The sequence below is a fragment of the Pristiophorus japonicus genome, unplaced genomic scaffold (assembly GCF_044704955.1).
Source record: "Pristiophorus japonicus isolate sPriJap1 unplaced genomic scaffold, sPriJap1.hap1 HAP1_SCAFFOLD_118, whole genome shotgun sequence".
Taxonomy (NCBI): domain Eukaryota; kingdom Metazoa; phylum Chordata; class Chondrichthyes; family Pristiophoridae; genus Pristiophorus; species Pristiophorus japonicus.
The window spans coordinates 984,623-1,002,229 of record NW_027250842.1 but is presented as its reverse complement, the minus strand read 5'-3'; the positions used below and the strand labels follow the sequence as shown (position 1 = coordinate 1,002,229).

At 50.3% G+C, this 17,607-nt stretch overlaps 1 protein-coding gene across 1 annotated transcript in view; it reads right to left on the bottom strand.

Annotated features, from left to right (window-relative positions):
• srcap (Snf2-related CREBBP activator protein) overlaps window positions 1-17,607 on the bottom strand; it is a 117,529-nt gene that overhangs the window by 29,739 nt on the left and 70,183 nt on the right. Inside the window, exons 19-21 of the mRNA XM_070870171.1 lie at window positions 16,177-16,391; window positions 14,775-15,152; window positions 9,260-9,418 (exon numbers count right to left, since the gene is read on the bottom strand). Coding sequence (XP_070726272.1) covers window positions 9,260-9,418; window positions 14,775-15,152; window positions 16,177-16,391 — 752 coding nt within the window. The remainder of the gene's footprint in view (window positions 1-9,259; window positions 9,419-14,774; window positions 15,153-16,176; window positions 16,392-17,607) is intronic.

Sequence of the window (17,607 nt, the reverse complement as noted above, 5' to 3'; positions counted from 1 at the left end):
GGGGGGGGAGTCACAGTATTAATTAAAGAAACAATTACAGCTGTGAGAAGGGATGATATGATCGAGGGGGTCATCATATGGGTTGGATTGAAGAACAAAAAAGGATCGATCATACTAGAGACACCCAGTCAGAGGGAGAAAGAACAAATATGTGGGCAAATTGCTGCAAAGTGTAAAACTATAGAGCTGTAATAGTGGGGGATTTCAACTACCCCAATATTAACTGGGGAAAAAGTCGTGTGAATGGTAGTGTGTGAGGAATTCCTAAAATGCATTCAGGAGAACTTCTTTAGCCAATGTGTAACCAGCCCGACAAGGGAGGGGGGCGGTTCTGGACTTGGTTTTGGGAAATGAAGAGGGGCAGGTGGAAAGGGTTTCAGTGGGGAGAGCATTTTGGCACTACTGATCATAATTCAGTATGATTTAGGGTAGTTACAGAAAAGGACAAAAGGGGACCAGGAAAAAACGTTCTCAATTGGGGTAAAGCAAATTTTGCTGAGCTGAGATCCGATTTGGCCAACGTGGACTGGAAACAGCTACTTTGATGGTAAATCAAGTGTCAGAGCAGTGGGAGGGATTCAAGGAGGAGATCCTCAGGGTACGGAGCAAGTATGTTCCCCGAAATAAAAAAGTGGGGCTAACAAATCTAGATCCCTCTGGATGCCAAGGGATATGCAGGGTAAGATAAAGAAAAGAGGGAGATCATCACAGATACCGAGAACTCAAAACTACAGAAACTCGGAGTATAAGTAGTGCAGGGGTGTAATTAAAAAACATATCAGGAAAGCAAACAGAGAGCATAAAAGAATGTTGGCAAGTAAAATCGGGGAAAACACAAAGATGTTTTATAAATACATTAAGAGCAAAAGGATAAATAAAGAATGGGGCCGATGAGACCAAAAAGGAAATGTGTGTGTGGAGGCAGAAGACATGGGTCTGATTCTTAATACTTGGCATCTGTTTTCACAAAAGACAGGGGCGATGCAGACTTTGCAACGAGGGAGAAGGAGTGTGAAATATTAGACGAGATAAACATAGAGTGTAAGTATTAAGGGGCTTAGCAGCTTTGAACGTGGATAAATTCCCAGGTCTGGATGAAATGTTTCCCAGGTTGTTAAGCACAAGAGGAAATAGCAGAGGCTCTGACCATTATTTTCCAATCCTCTTGAGCTACAGGTAGTCCCAGAGGACTGCTAATGATGTATCTTTGTTTAAAAAGGGATAGACCGATTAATTACAGGCCAGTCAGCGGTGGGAAAATTATTGGAAAAAATCCTGAGGGACAGAATAAATCTTCATTTGGAAAGACATGGATTAATCAAGGACAGTCAGCATGGATTTGTTAAGGGAAGGTCGTGTCTGAATGAATAACTTGATTGAATTTTGAGAGGGGGTAACCAGGAGGGTCAATGAGAGCAGTGCATATGATGTAGTGGATCTGGATTTTAGCAAGGCTTTTGAGAAGGTCCCACATGGCAGACTGGTCACGAAAGTATTAGCCCATGGGATCCAGGGCAAAGTGGCAAGTTGGATTCAAAATTGGCTCAGACGCAGGAAGCAAAGGGTAACGGTTGATGGATGTTTTTGTGACTGGAAGGCTGTATCCAGTGGGGTTCCGCAGGGCTCAGTACTAGGTCCCTTGCTTTTTGTGGTATAGATTAATGACTTGGACTTGAATGTTGGGGGTACGATTAAGGAGTTTGCAGATGACTTAAAATGAACTGGTCAGGTGGACAGAACAGTGTCAAATGGAATTCAATCGGGAGAAGTGTGAGGTAATGCATTTGGGGAGGGGCTAACAAGGCGAGAGAATACACATTAAATGGTACGAAACTGAAAAGTGCAGAGGAACAAAGGGACCTGGGAGTGAAGGTCCACAGATCCCTGAAGGTAGCAGGCCAGGTCGATAAAGTGGTTAAGAAGGCATATGGACAACTTGCCTTTTTAAGTCGAGGCATGGAATACAAGAGCAAGGACTTGGGCTTGAACTGTATAAAACACTGGGTTAGGCCACAGCTGGAGTACTGCGTGCAGTTCTGGTCACCACATTACAGGAAAGATGTGATTGCACTGGAGAGGGTGCAGAGGAGATTTACAAGAATGTTGCCGGGACTGGAGAATTTTTGCCATGAGGAAATATGAGATGTGCAGGGTCTGTTTTCTTTGGAACAGAGGAGGCTGAGGGGAGACCTGAGTGAGGTGTATAAAATTATGAGGGGCCTGGATAGAAAGGATCAGTTTCCCTTGGCGAAGGGGTCAACAATCAGGGGGTAGATTTAAAGCAAATGGGGGGGGGGGGGGGGGGGGGGGGTGTTTAGAGGAAATATGTGGGGACATTTCATTAACCAGAGCGTGGTGGGGGTCTGGAACTCACGGCCTGAAAGGGGGGGTAGAGGCAGAAACCCTCACCACATTTAAAAAGTACTTGGATGTACACTTGAAGTGCCGTAACCGACAGGGCTACGGACCCAGAGCTGGAAAGTGGGAATAGGCTGGGTAGCTCTTGGTCGGCCGGCGTAGACACGATGGGCCGAAATGGCCTCCCTCCGTGCTGTAAATTTCGATAATTACAACAGTGACTACGCTCCAAAAACGCTTTGAGATGTCCGGTAGTCATGAAAGGCGCATATAAATGCGAGTATTTCTTTGAGATACGACTGTCCATCTAGAAACTAGAGCTCCACCATTCAAGAAGCACTTCCCCCCCCCCCCCCTCAAAAGGGCAACAGAAATCTGGAAACTTCCTCCCCATCAAAAGGCAGTTGAGGCTGGGGAGTCAATTGAAATTTGCAAGACTAAGGTGGTTAGGTTTTTGTGGGGTAAGGGCACCAAGGTGGGGAAATGGGGCTGTGGTTAACAGATCAGCCGTGATCTGATCGAACGGGCGAACAGGCTCAAGGGGGTGGCATGGTTCCCGTTCCTACATACAGATCAGCCACGATCTCAATGAATTGGGGGGGGGGGGGAAACCAGACGCCTGAACGGCCTCCTCCTGTTCCCATGTAGCGATACTCAGCTGAAGATGGCATCGGGTGAACTGCCTCGGGGTTCAGACAGGGCACGTCATGGAGACAACGGACAGGGCAACGGACCGAGCTTCCAGCGTAAGCCGTGGCTCAGTGGGCATCACTCTCACCTCGGAGTCAGAAGTTTTGGGTTCGAGTCCCACTCCAGGGGCTCGAGCACAAAAAAAAATCTAAGCTGACACTCCAGTGCAGTGCTGAGGGACTGGTCTCTTGGGTGGACATAGAAATAGTGCCATGGGATCTTTTAAGAGCAGGGGGAGTTCTCCCCGGTGACCTGGCCAATATTTATCCCGCAGTGTCACAAAAAAAAAAACCCCCAATGATCTGGTCCTGACCACAGTGCTATTTTTTGGAGCTTGCTGTGCGCAAATCAGCTGTTGCGTTTTACAACAGTGACTGCACTCCAAAAAGTAATTCATTGGCTGCAAAGCACTTTGGGACATCCGGTGGTCGCGAAAGGCACCACAGAAATGCAAGTATTCCTTCCCTGCCAGGGAGGCAGATGGCGAGGACAAGGAGGAACAGGGACAGGAAAGATACCCAGAGTATTTTTGGGTTTAGGAAAGCCTTTGTTACCTTGAGACTTGACCTGCCAAATTCTCCCCTCCGTAAACTTATGAACCAAAACTCGGCTTCCGGTGTCCTAACTCGCACCAAGTCCCGCTGACCCATCACCCCCCGCCTTGTGCTCGCTGACCGACATTGGCTCCCGGTTAAGCTGTTGCCAAAGCCCCAAGCTCTGGAACTCCCTCCCTAAAACTCTCCGCCTCTCTACCTTTCTTTCCTCCTTCAAGACGTTGCTCAAAACCTAACTCTTCGACCAAGCCCTGCGCTAATTTCTACTTATGCGGCTCGGCATCAAATTTCTATCATACAATACGCCTCGAGACGTTAAAGAACATATCATAAGGCATAACACAAGAACACACTAGGAGCAGGAGTAGGCCATTCAGCCCCTCGAGCCTGCTCCGCCATTCAATACGATCGTGGCTGATCCGATCATGGACTCAGCTCCACTTCCCCGCCCGCTCCCCATAACCCTTTATTCCCTTATCGCTCAAAAATATGTCGGTCTCCACCTTAAATATATTCAATGTCCCAGCCTCCATAGCTCTCTGGGGCAGAGAATGCCACAGATTTACAACCCTGAGAAGAAATTCCTCCTCATCTGTTTTAAATGGTCAGCTCCTTATTCTGAAACTATGTCCCCTAGTTTTAGTTTCCCCTATGAGTGGAAATATCCTCTCTGCATCCACCTTGTCAAGCCCGCTCATTATCTTCTATGTTTCAATAAGATCACCTCATTCCTCTGAACTTCAATGAGTATAGACCCAACCTATCTTCATAAGACAACCCCCTCATCTCCGGAATCAACCGAGTGAATCTTCTCTGGACTGCCTCCAATGAAAGTATATCCTTCCTTAAATACGGAGACCAAAACTGCACGCAGTACTCTAGGTGTGGCCTCACCAATACCCTGTACAGTTGTAGCAGGACTTCTCTGCGTTTATACTCTATCCCCCTTGCAATAAAGGCCAACATTCCATTGGCCTTCCTGATCACTTACTGTACCTGCACACTAAACTTTTTCATGCACAAGGACTCCCAGGTCCCGCTGTACTGCGGCACTTTGCAATTTTTCTCCATTTAAATTATAATTTGCTTTTCTATTTTTTCTGCTAAAGTAGATAACCTCACATTTTCCCACATTATACTCCATCTGCCAAATTCTTGCCCACTCGCTTAGCCTGTCTATATCCCTTTGCAGATTGTGTCCTCCTCACAATTTGCTTTCCCACCCAACTTTGTATCATCAGCAAACTTGGCTACATTACGCTCAGTCCCTTCATCCAAGTCAATAATATAGATTGTAAATAGTTGAGGACCCAGTACCGATCCCTGCGGCACCCCACTAGTTATATACATAAGAACATAAGAATGAGGAACAGGAGTAGGCCATCTAGCCCCTCGAGCCTGCTCCGCCATTCAACAAGATCATGGCTGATCTGGCCGTGGACTCAGCTCCACTTACCCGCCCGCTCCCCGTAACCCTTAATTCCCTTATTGGTTAAAAATCTATCTGTGATTTGAATACATTCAATGAGCTAGCCTCAACTGCTTCCTTGGGCAGAGAATTCCACAGATTCACAACCCTCTGGGAGAAGAAATTCCTTCTCAACTCGGTTTTAAATTGGCTCCCCCGTATTTTGAGGTTGTGCTCCCTAGTTCTAGTCTCCCCGACCAGTGGAAACAACCTCTCTGCCTCTATCTTGTCTATCCCTTTCATTATTTAAATGTTTCTATAAGATCACCCCTCATCCTTCTGAACTCCAACGAGTAAAGACCCAGTCTACTCAATCTATCATCATAAGGTAACCCCCTCATCTCCGGAATCAGCCTAGTGAATCGTCTCTGTACCCCCTCCAAAGCCAGTATATCCTTCCTTAAGTAAGGTGACCAAAACTGCACGCAGTACTCCAGGTGCGGCCTCACCAATACCCTGTACAGTTGCAGCAGGACCTCCCTGCTTTTGTACTCCATCCCTCTCGCAATGAAGACCAACATTCCATTCGCCTTCCTGATTACCTGCTGCACCTGCAAACTAACTTTTTGGGATTCATGCACAAGGACCCCCAGGTCCCTCTGCACCACAGCATGTTGTAATTTCTCCCCATTCAAATAATATTCCCTTTTACTGTTGTTTTCCCCCAAGGTGGATGACCTCACATTTTCCGACATTGTATTCCATCTGCCAAACCTTAGCCCATTCGCTTAACCTATCCAAATCTCTTTGCAGCCTCTCCGTGTCCTCTACACAACCCGCTTTCCCACTAACCTTTGTCTTATCTACAAATTTTGTTACACTACACTCTGTCCCCTCTTCCAGATCATCTATGTATATTGTAAACAGTTGTGGTTCCAGCACCGATCCCTGTGACACACCACTAACCACCGATTTCCAACCCGAAAAGGACCCATTTATCCCAACTCTTTTTTCAGTTAGCCAATCCTCTATCCATGCTAATATATTACCTCCAACCCTGTGAACTTTTATCTTGTGTAGTAACTTCATGTGGCACCTTATCGAATGCCTTCTGGAAGTCCAAATACACCACATCCACTGGTTCCCCCTTATCCACCCTGCTCATTACATCCTCAAAGAACTCCAGCAAATTTGTCAAACATGATTTCCCTTCATAAAACCATGCTGACTCTGCTGAATTATGCTTTTCCAAATGTCCTGCTACTGCTTCCTTAATAATGGACTCCAGCATTTTCCCAACGACAGATGTTACACTAACTGGTTTATAGTTTCCTGCTTTTTGTCTGCCTCCTTTTTTTAAAAAAAAAACAATAAGCGTGTTACATTTGCTGTTTTCCAATGCGACGGGACCGACCCAGAATCCAGGGAATTTTGGTAGATTACAATGCATCCACAATCTCTGCAGCCACTTCCTTTAAGAATGTGAGCAATCAGGTCCAAGGGACTTGTCCGCCTTTAGTCCCATTATTTTACCGAGTACTACATCATTCGTGATAGTGATTGTATTAAGTTCCTCCCTCCCTCTAGCCCCTTGAGTATCCACTATTGGGATGTTTTTAGTGTCTTCTATCGTGAAGACCGATACAAATATTCGTTCATCGTCTCTGCTATTTCCCTGTTCTCCATTACTAATTCCCCAGTCTCATCCTCGAGGGGACCAACATTTACTTTAGCCACTCTTTTCCTTTTTATGTACCTGTAGAAACTCTTATTTACTTTCATAATCTACCTTCCCTCTTTTTTTTTTTTTAGTTGTTCTTTGCTGGCTTTTAAAATTTCCCAATCCTCCGGCCTCCCACTGGTCTTGGCCACATTGTATGCCCTTGTTTTCAATTTGATACCCTCCCTTATTTCCTTAGTTAGCCACGGTTGGCTATCCCTTCTCTTAGTCTTTCCTTCTCATTGGGATATATTTTTGTTATGAAATATCTCCTCGAATATCTGCCACTGCTCATCAACCATTCCATACTTTAAAATCTATTTTCCCAATCCACTTTAGCCAACTTTGCCCGATATGGAGGCAGCGCAAGCCTGGAGCAGCTGGAGGGATATTTAAACATCAGCGTCTCCCTGACAGCGGAGGCAGCTCGAGCCTGGAGCAGCTGGAGGGATATTTAAACATCAGCGTCTCCCTGACAGCGGAGGCAGCTCGAGCCTGGAGCAGCTGGAGGGATATTTAAACATCAGCGTCTCCCTGACAGCGGAGGCAGCGCAAGCCTGGAGCAGCTGGAGGGATATTTAAACATCAGCGTCTCCCTGACAGCGGAGGCAGCTCGAGCCTGGAGCAGCTGGAGGGATATTTAAACATCAGCGTCTCCCTGACAGCGGAGGCAGCGCGAGCCTGGAGCAGCTGGAGGGAGATTTAAACATCAGCGTCTCCCTGACAGCGGAGGCAGCTCAAGCCTGGAGCAGCTGGAGGGAGATTTAAACATCAGCGTCTCCCTGACAACGGAGGCAGCACGAGCCTGGAGCAGCTGGAGGGAGATTTAAACATCAGCGTCTCCCTGACAGCGGAGGCAGCTCGAGCCTGGAGCAGCTGGAGGGAAATTTAAACATCAGCTTCTCCCAAACAACGGAGGCAGCTCGAACCTAGAGCTATTTACAGGTCCCATCAGGAGGACAGAATGAGAAATAAAAAGTAATAAAATTATGACATCACAAGGATGGAGGACAGTGATTGGTTCGTCCATAATAATTGAATCACTGGACAGAATGAATGTTAAAGCTAATTGATTTAATTTCAATCAATTGCTGATTTTCTAATTTTAACTGAATATACACCATAATTAGAAATTATTTAATTTTGTTTAATTATAATTAATCTTTATTATACTAATTTTACTACATTAAAGGCGCCGTGTAAATAAAATATATTATTCCTTTGTAGTCTCCTTTATTTTAAGCTGAGGACATTGGTTTGAGAATCCAACTTTCTCACCCTCCAACTGAATTTGAAATTCAGCCATGTTGTCATCACTCATTCCTAGAGGATCCTTTACTAGACCATTTATTAACCCTGTCGCTAAAAAAATACATCATAGGCAGTCCCTCAGAATCAAGGAAGACTTGCTTCCGCTCCTGAAGTGAGTCCTTAGGTAACCGAACAGTCCAATACGAGAGCCACAGTCCCCGTCACAGGTGGGACAGACAGACGTTGAGGGAAGGGGTGGGTGGGACTGTTTTGCCGCACGCTCCTTCCGCTGCCTGCGCTTGTTTACTACATTAAAGGCGCCATGTAAATAAAATGTATTATTCCTTTGTAGTCTCCTTTATTTTAAGCTGAGGACATTGGTTTGAGAATCCAACTTTCTCACCCTCCAACTGAATTTGAAATTCAGCCATGTTGTCATCACTCATTCCTGGAGGATCCTTTACTAGACCATTTATTAACCCTGTCGCTAAAAAAATACATCATAGGCAGTCCCTCAGAATCAAGACTTGCTTCCACTCCTGAAGTGAGTCCTTAGGTGACCGAACAGTCCAATACGAGAGCCACAGTCCCTGTCACAGGTGGGACAGACAGACGTTGAGGGAAGGGGTGGGTGGGACTGTTTTGCCGCACGCTCCTTCCGCTGCCTGCGCTTGTTTACTACATTAAAGGCGCCGTGTAAATAAAATGTATTATTCCTTTGTAGTCTCCTTTATTTTAAGCTGAGGACATTGGTTTGAGAATCCAACTTTCTCACCCTCCAACTGAATTTGAAATTCAGCCATGTTGTCATCACTCATTCCGAGAAGATCCTTTACTAGACGATTTATTAACCCTGTCGCTAAATAAATACATCATAGGCAGTCCCTCAGAATCAAGGAAGACTTGCTTCCACTCCTGAAGTGAGTCCTTAGGTGACCGAACAGTCCAATACGAGAGCCACAGTCCCTGTCACAGGTGGGACAGACAGACGTTGAGGGAAGGGGTGGGTGGGACTGTTCTGCCGCACGCTCCTTCCGCTGCCTGCGCTTGTTTACTACATTAAAGGCGCCGTGTAAATAAAATGTATTATTCCTTTGTAGTCTCCTTTATTTTAAGCTGAGGACATTGGTTTGAGAATCCAACTTTCTCACCCTCCAACTGAATTTGAAATTCAACCATGTTGTCATCACTCATTCCTAGAGGATCCTTTACTTGGAGATCATTTATTAATCCTGTCGCTATTTAAATACACGTTTGTGAAAGAGGGAGGATTGTTACCTTGCATCTGTCGAGGCTGTCCAACAGCCACTTGCCGCACCTGCGTTCCGGCCAGCGTCAGCTTGTTGCCCTGGATCTGGAAAGTGACCGGCTTGCTGCCCTGGTGGCCTTGCCGGTTGGCCAGCGAGGCCAGCTGACCGATGCTAACCACCTCGCCCGCTGTGGGAGACGCAAAAACGGAGATTTAAACAGCTTCAACAAGTGTAGAAAAATAGCTCGTCGACCCCTCCCCGCACCCCCAGGAACACAACCCCGCACTTTAATTAAGTGGGACATTCTACCACAGAGGCATCACAAACTGGCTCAATCACCGCATCCCTTGATCCGGTTAGTACCGGCTAATTCAGGACAGGTCAGCAAATGGAACCCTGGACCCTCCTGCTCTCTTCTTCCCCACTCCCCCCAGCTCCTGGCATCCTCAGATACCTCTTCCTCCCCCTACCCACCCCCCGCGTATGGAGGGAGTGTCAACAAATATAGGAAACAGTTATCAACCCCTCCCCGTTTCCCCCCCCCCCCCCCAGGAATACAACCCCGCACAAGGAGAGAGTTATTCTGCCCCAATTCATTTTGCCCCCGCCCTTAAGTTAGGTGGGATATTCGACTATGGAGACATATATACAAGTCGTTGAGTGAGTTACACTTTGTATACCATGGAGTGCATTAGTGTGAGCGAGAACTGCATTGGAGGCAGTTCAGAGAAGATTCACGAGGTTGACTCCTGAGATGAGGGGGTTGTCAAATGAAGAAAGGTTGAGTAGGTTGGGCCTAGAAGAATGAGAGGCGATCTTATTGAAATGTATAAGCTTCTGAGGAGGCCTGACCGGGTAGATGCTGAGAGGATGTTTCCCCTCGTGGGGGAATCTAGAACTAGGGGTCAGAGTTTTACAATTACGGGTCGCCCATTTAAAACTGAGATTTGTAGGAATTTCTTCTGAGAGTTGTTGGACTTCTCTATCCTAGAGAGCTGTGGAGGCTGAGTCATTGAATATATTCAAGGCAGAGAGATTTTTGATCTGCAGGGGAGTCAAGGGTTATGGGGAGCATGCAGGAAACATAGAAAATAGGTGCAGGAGTAGGCCATTCGGCCCTTTGAGCCTGCACCACCATTTAATATCAATGGCTGATCATGCAACTTCAGTACCCCATTCCTGCTTTCTCTCCATACCCCTTGATCCCTTTAGCCGTAAGGGCCATATTTAACTCCCTCTTGAACATAGCCAATGAACTGGCATCAACAACTCTCTGCGGTCAGGAATTCCACAGGTTAACAACTCAGTGAAGAAGTTTCTCCTCATCTCAGTCCTAAATGGCCTACCCCTTATCCTAAGACTGTGTCCCCTGGTTCTGGATTTGGCCATCATCGGGAACATTCTTCCTGCATCTAACCTGTCCAGTCCCGGCAGAATCCTGTAAGTTTCTATGAGATCCCCCCTCATCCTTCTAAACTCCAGTGTATAAAAGGCACAGTTGATCCAGTCTCTCCTCATATGTCAGTCCTGCCGTCCCGCGAAATCAGTCTGGTGAACCTTCGCTGCACTCCCATAGCAAGAACGTCCATCCTCAGATTAGGAGACCAAAATTGAGCACAATATTCAAGGTGTGGCCTCACCCAAGGCCCTGTACAACTGCAGTAAGACCTCCCTGCTCCTATACTCAAATCCCCTAGCTATGAGGGCCAACATACTATTTGCCTTCTTCACCGCCTGCTGTATCTGCATGCCAACTTTCAATGACTGATGAACCATGACACCCAGGTCTCGTTGCACTCCCCCTTTCCTAATCTGTCACCATTCAGATAATATTTTGCCTTCGTGTTTTTGCCTCCAAAGTGGATAACTTCACATTTATCCACATTATACTGCATCTGCCATGCATTTGCCCACTCACCTAACCTGTCCAAGTCACCCTGTAGCCTTTTACGTCCTCCCCACAGCTCACACCGCCACCGAGTTTAGTGTCATCTGCAAACTTGGAGACATTACACTCAATTCCTTCATCTAAAATCATGAATGTATATTGTAAATAGCTGGGGTCCCAGCACTGAGCCCTGAGGCAGCCCACTAGTCACTGCCTGCCATTCTGAAAAGGACCCATTTATCCCGACTCTCTGCTCCCTGTCTGCCAACCAGTTCTCTATCCAAGTCAGTACATTACCCCCAATACCATGTGCTTTGATTTTTCACACCAATCTCTTGTGTGTGACCTTGTCAAAAGTCTTTTGAAAGTCCAAATACACCACATCCACTGGTTCTCCCTTGTCCACTCTACTAGTTACATCCTCAAAAAATTCCAGAAGATTTGTCAAGCATGATTTCCCTTTCATCAATCCATGCTGACTTGGATCGATTCTGTCACTGTTTTCCAAATGTACTGCTATTTCATCTTTAATAACTGATACTAACATTTTCCCCACTACTGATGTCAGGCTAATCGGTCTATAATTACCCGTTTTCTCTCTCCCTCCTTTTTTTAAACAGTGGTGTTACATTAGCTACCCTCCAGTCCATAGGAACTGATCCAGAGTCGATAGACTGTTGGAAAATGACTGTCAATGCATCCGCTATTTCCAAGGCCACCTCCTTAAGTACTCTGGTACTCTCAGACTATCAGGCCCCGGGGATTTATCGGCCTTTAATCCCGCTTTATAAGGATATCCTTCAGTTCCTCCTTCTCACTAGACCCTTGGTCCCCCTAGTATTTCCAGAAGGTCATTTGTGTCATCCTTCGTGAAATCAGAACCAAAGTATTTGTTTAACTGGTCCGCCATTTCTTTGTTCCCCATTATAAATTCACCTGAATCCGAATGCAAGGGACCTACATTTGTTTTCACTAATCTTTTTCTCTTCACATATCTATCGAAGATTTTGCAGTCAGTTTTTATGTTCCCAGCAAGCTTCTTCTCATACTCTATATCCCCCCTCCTAATTAAACCCTTTGTCCTCCACTGCTGTATTACAAAATTCTCCCAGTCCTCAGGTTTGCTGCTTTTTCTGGCCAATTTATATGCCTCTTCCTTGGATTTAACACTATCTTTAATTTCCCTTGTTAGCCACGGTTGAGCCACCTGCCTTGTTTTATTTTTACTCCAGACAGATGTACAATTGTTGAAGTTCATCCATGTGATCTTTAAATGTTTGCCATTGCCTATCCACCGTCAACCCTTTTAAGTATCATTCGCCAGTCTATTCTAGCCAAATCACGTCTCATACCATCGAAGTTACCTTTCCCTAAGTCCAGGATCCCAGTCTCTGAATTAACTGTCACTCTCCATCTTAATAAAGAATTCTACCATATTATGGTCACTCTTCCCCAAGGGGCCTCGCACAAGATTGTTAATTAGTCCCTTCTCATTACACATCACTCAGTCTAGGATGGCCAACACTCTAGTGGGTTCCTCGACATATTGGGTCTAGAAAATCATCCCAAATACACTCCAGGAAATCCTCCTCCACCGCATTGCTACCAGTTTGGTTAGCCCAATCAATATGTAGATTAAAGTCGCCCATGATAACTGCTATACCTTTAATGCACACATCCCTAATTTCTTGTTTGATGCTGTCCCCAACCTCACTACTACTGTTTGGTGGTCTGTACACAACTCCCACTAGCGTTTTCTGCCCTTTGGTATTCCATAGCTCCACCCATACAGATTCCACATCATCCAAGCTAATGTCCTTCCTTACAATTGCATTAATTTCCTCTTTAACCAGCAACACCAACCCACCTCCTTTTCCTTTCTGTCTATCCTTCCTAAATGTTGAATACCCCTGGCAGTAGAGTCAAGATCAGATCAGCTATGATCTTATTGAATGGCGGAGCAGGCTCAAGGGGTCTAATGGCCGACTCCTGCTCCTCTTTCACGTGTTATGTTCTTGCAGTTATTCCGCCCCAGTTCATTTTGCACGCCACCATTAAATTAAGCAGGATATTGGACCACCAAGGCATCACAAACTGGCCCGGAATTATCGCATCCGTTGATTCCATTAGTAATTCAGCTAATTCAGCCCAGACCATGCGACCGGACACCCTGGACCCTCCTGCTCTCGTCTTTCTCGCCCCCCCGCCCCAACCATTCCTCCAGCTCCCGGCATCCTCAGATATCTCTCTTACACCCCCACCGCCAAATCCATCATCTGCCCCCCCCCACCCCGCCCGCCCATCCCCCCGCCCGCCCCCCTCAGCCCCCATCCCCCCGCCCCCCCCGCCTGCCCCCCTCAGCCAGCCTGCCCCCTCAGCCCCCATCCCCCCGCCCGCCCCCCTCAGCCCCCATCCCCCCGCCCGCCCCCCCTCAGCCCCCATCCCCTTGCCAGCCCCCCCTCAGCCCCCATCCCCCCCCGCCCGCCTCAGCCCCCATCCCCTCAGCCCCCATCCCCCCCTGCCCACCCCCCTCAGCCCCCATCCCCCCTGCCCGCCCCCCTCAGCCCTCATCCCCCCGCCCGCCCCCCCTCAGCCCCCATCCCCTTGCCCGCCCCCCCTCAGCCCCCATCCCCCCCCGCCCGCCTCAGCCCCCATCCCCTCAGCCCCCATTCCCCCCTGCCCACCCCCCTCAGCCCCCATCCCCCCTGCCCGCCCCCCCTCAGCCCCCATCCCCCCCGCCCCCCCTCAGCCCCCATCCCCCCCGCCCGCCCCCATCCCCCCTGCCCGCCCCCCTCAGCCCCCATCCCCCCCCGCCCACCTCAGCCCCCATCCCCCCCGCCCGCCCCCTTCTGACCACATCCCCCGCCCGCCCCCTTCTGACCACATCCCCCGCCCGCCTCAGACCACATCCCCCCCGCCCGCCCCCTTCTGACCACATCCCCCGCCCGCCCCCCTCAGACCACATCCCCCCCGCCCGCCCCCCTCAGACCACATCCCCCGCCCGCCCCCCTCAGACCACATCCCCCGCCCGCCCCCCTCAGACCACATCCCCCGCCCGCCCCCCTCAGCCCCCATCCCCCCCGCCCGCCCCCCTCAGACCACATCCCCCGCCCGTCCCCCTCAGACCACATCCCCCGCCCGCCCCCCTCAGCCCCCATCCCCCCCGCCCGCCCCCCTCAGACCACATCCCCCGCCCGCCCCCCTCTGACCACATCCCCCGCCCGCCCCCCTGACCACATCCGCCGCCCGCCCCCCTCTGACCACATCCCCCGCCCGCCCCCCTCTGACCACATCCCCCGCCCGCCCCCCTCTGACCACATCCCCCGCCCGCCCCCCTCAGACCACATCCCCCGCCCGCCCCCCTCAGACCACATCCCCCGCCCGCCCCCCTCAGACCACATCCCCCGCCCGCCCCCCTCAGACCACATCCCCCCCGCCCGCCCCCCTCAGACCACATCCCCCGCCCGCCCCCCCTCAGACCACATCCCCCGCCCGCCCCCATCTGACCACATCCCCCGCCCGCCCCCCTCAGACCACATCCCCCCCGGCCGCCCCCCTCAGACCACATCCCCCGCCCCCCTCAGACCACATCCCCCGCCCGCCCCCCTCAGCCCCCATCCCCCTCAGCCCCCACCCTCCCCCGAGCGTGACTTACTGGGCAGCCTGGCCTGCATGTCCGGCGACAGGATGAAGCGTTGTGGCACGGCGGCGGTTGCGGTGGCGTTGGCTCCCTGCACCGTGTAGCCGGTCAGCGGCTGGTGGTGGTGGTGGTGGTGGTGGTGAGGGTGAGGGCCCTGCACGGCGGCCGACGTCACCAGGCTCCCGATGGCGCCGGGGGCCAGGGTGGCCGTCGTGACTCGCAGCGCCGACAGGGGGAAGGGCCGGACGGTGGCAGTGGTACCGCCCGCGGTGGCGGCGGCGACGGTCACGTGCTGGTGGGCGACGCCCGACGGCAGGGTTGGGCGGGCCGCGCTCAGGATGGCCCGGGGCGCGCTGGTCACCACGTGAGACAGGGCCAGGGGCGCCGAGAGACCTGCAACGGAAAAACAAAAAGCAAACGGTTGGCGTGATGATGCCCATTTCCACCCGAATACCACACCATCCCCCTTGGCGCTGGGTATTTGAGGGCATCGCAACAGACACCAATTTGAACCTTGGGGGTGGGGGGTGGGGGGGGGGGGAGAATAGAGAGGAGGTGGGGGGAGAAAGAAAAAGAGAGGCACTTGCACAACGACACGAAACAGATCCTCGCGTGACCAGTAACATTCCCCGTACAAATATCTCCCCGAGAGAGAGGGACTGAGAGAATCCAGTCAGTGTACAGATATCTCCCTGAGGGAGAGGGACTGAGAGACACCAGTCAGTGTACAGATATCTCCCTGAGAGAGAGGGGACTGAGAGACGCCAGTCAGTGTACAGATATCTCCCTGAGGGAGAGGGACTGAGACACATCAGTCAGTGTACAGATATCTCCCTGAGGGAGAGGGGACTGAGAGACACCAGTCAGTGTACAGATATCTCCCTGAGGGAGAGGGGACTGAGACACCAGTGTGTACAGATATCTCCCTGAGAGAGAGGGGACTGAGAGACACCAGTCAGTGTACAGATATCTCCCTGAGGGAGAGGGGACTGAGAGACACCAGTCAGTGTACAGACATCTCCCTGAGGGAGAGGGGACTGAGAGACACCAGTCAGTGTACAGATATCTCCCTGAGGGAGAGGGGACTGAGAGACACCAGTCAGTGTACAGATATCCCCCTGAGGGAGAGGGGACTGAGAGACACCAGTCAGTGTACAGATATCTCCCTGAGGGAGAGGGGACTGAGAGACACCAGTCAGTGTACAGATATCTCCGAGGGAGAGGGGACTGAGAGACACCAGTCAGTGTACAGATATCTCCGAGGGAGAGGGGACTGAGAGACACCAGTCAGTGTACAGATATCTCCCTGAGGGAGAGGGGACTGAGAGACACCAGTCAGTGTACAGATATCTCCGAGGGAGAGAGGGGACTGCGAGACACCAGAGAGAGAGGAGGAGAGGCCGAGCTCTGTCCTTACCCTGCGACTGGATGACGGCCTGTGTGACGGGGTTGATGACGGAGTGGAGAGGGGTGGTAGTCTGCACGGAGTGGAGCATCTCGGCCACGCCGCTGCCGGGCGCCCGCAGCAAGGGCAGCGGCTGCGACGGCTGGTTGAGCACGGGGAGCGGGGGCCGCGGGCTGTTCACCAGCACCACCGTCCGGCCGTCGGGCTTCTGGGCCGGTTGGAACATCCTGGAATTGGAGAGAGAAAGAGAGAGAGAGAGAGAGAGAGAAAGGAGCACGGTGAAACCTTCAGCCGGTCTCCCGCCGGTCGGGGAGTTGGTAACCGAGCGCCCACACGCGGCCCATGCCAAAACGAGGGCAGGGAAAGGAGAGGAGGGGCTGCTCAGACCCAGAACACTGGGGAAGCAGAATTGATAACCGGTTTCAGGAAATCTTTGGAAAATCATTTCTTTGAAGGTCTGGGGAAAGGATCAAGAGACGAGGCTTTAGAAAGAGAAAGCGAGGGACAGAGGGACCTGGGTGTCCTTGTACACCAATCACCGAAAGTTAACACACAGGTACAGCAAGCAATTGAGAAAGCATAGAAACATAGACAATAGGTGCAGGAGTAGGCCATTCGGCCCTTCGAGCCTGCACCGCCATTCGATGAGTTCATGGCTGAACATGCAACTTCAGTACCCCAGCAAATGGTATGTTGGTCTTTATTACAGGAGGATTTGAGTATAAGAGTAAAGACGTCTTACTGCGATTATACAGGTGAGTCCACACCTGGAGTATTGTGTACAGTTTCTGGTCTCCTTACCCAAGGAAGGATATACTTGCCAAAGAGGGAGTGCAACGGTGGTTTACCAGACTGATTCGGGGCAGGGGGGCGGGGGGGGGGATTGTCCTATGAGGAGATATTAAGTAAAGTAGGCCGATATTCTCTGGAGTTTTAAGGTGATCTCATTGTAACATACACAATTCTTACAGGGATTGACAGGGTAGATACAGGGAGGGTGTTTCCCCCCCGGGGCTGGGGAGTCTAGAACCAGGGGTGTCACAGTCTCAGGATAAGGATCCGGCCATTTAGGACTGAGATGAGGAGAAACCTCTTCACTCAGAGGGGGTGAATCTTTGGAATTCTCTGCCCCAGAGGGCTGTGGAGGCTCAGTCTTTGGGTATAGTCAAGGCAGGGATGGTTAGATTTTTGGATATTAAGGGTATCGAGGGATATGGGGAGAGTGCAGGGAAGTGGAGTTGGGGTAGAAGATCAGCCGTGATCTCTCATTGAATGGCGGAGCAGGCTCGAGGGGCCGAATGTTATGACTGAGTTGAGAGAGAGAGAGAGAGAGAGAGAGAGAGAGAGAGAGATAGATAGATAGATAGATAGATAGATAGATAGATAGATAGATAGATAGATAGATAGATAGATAGATAGATAGATAGATAGATAGATAGATAG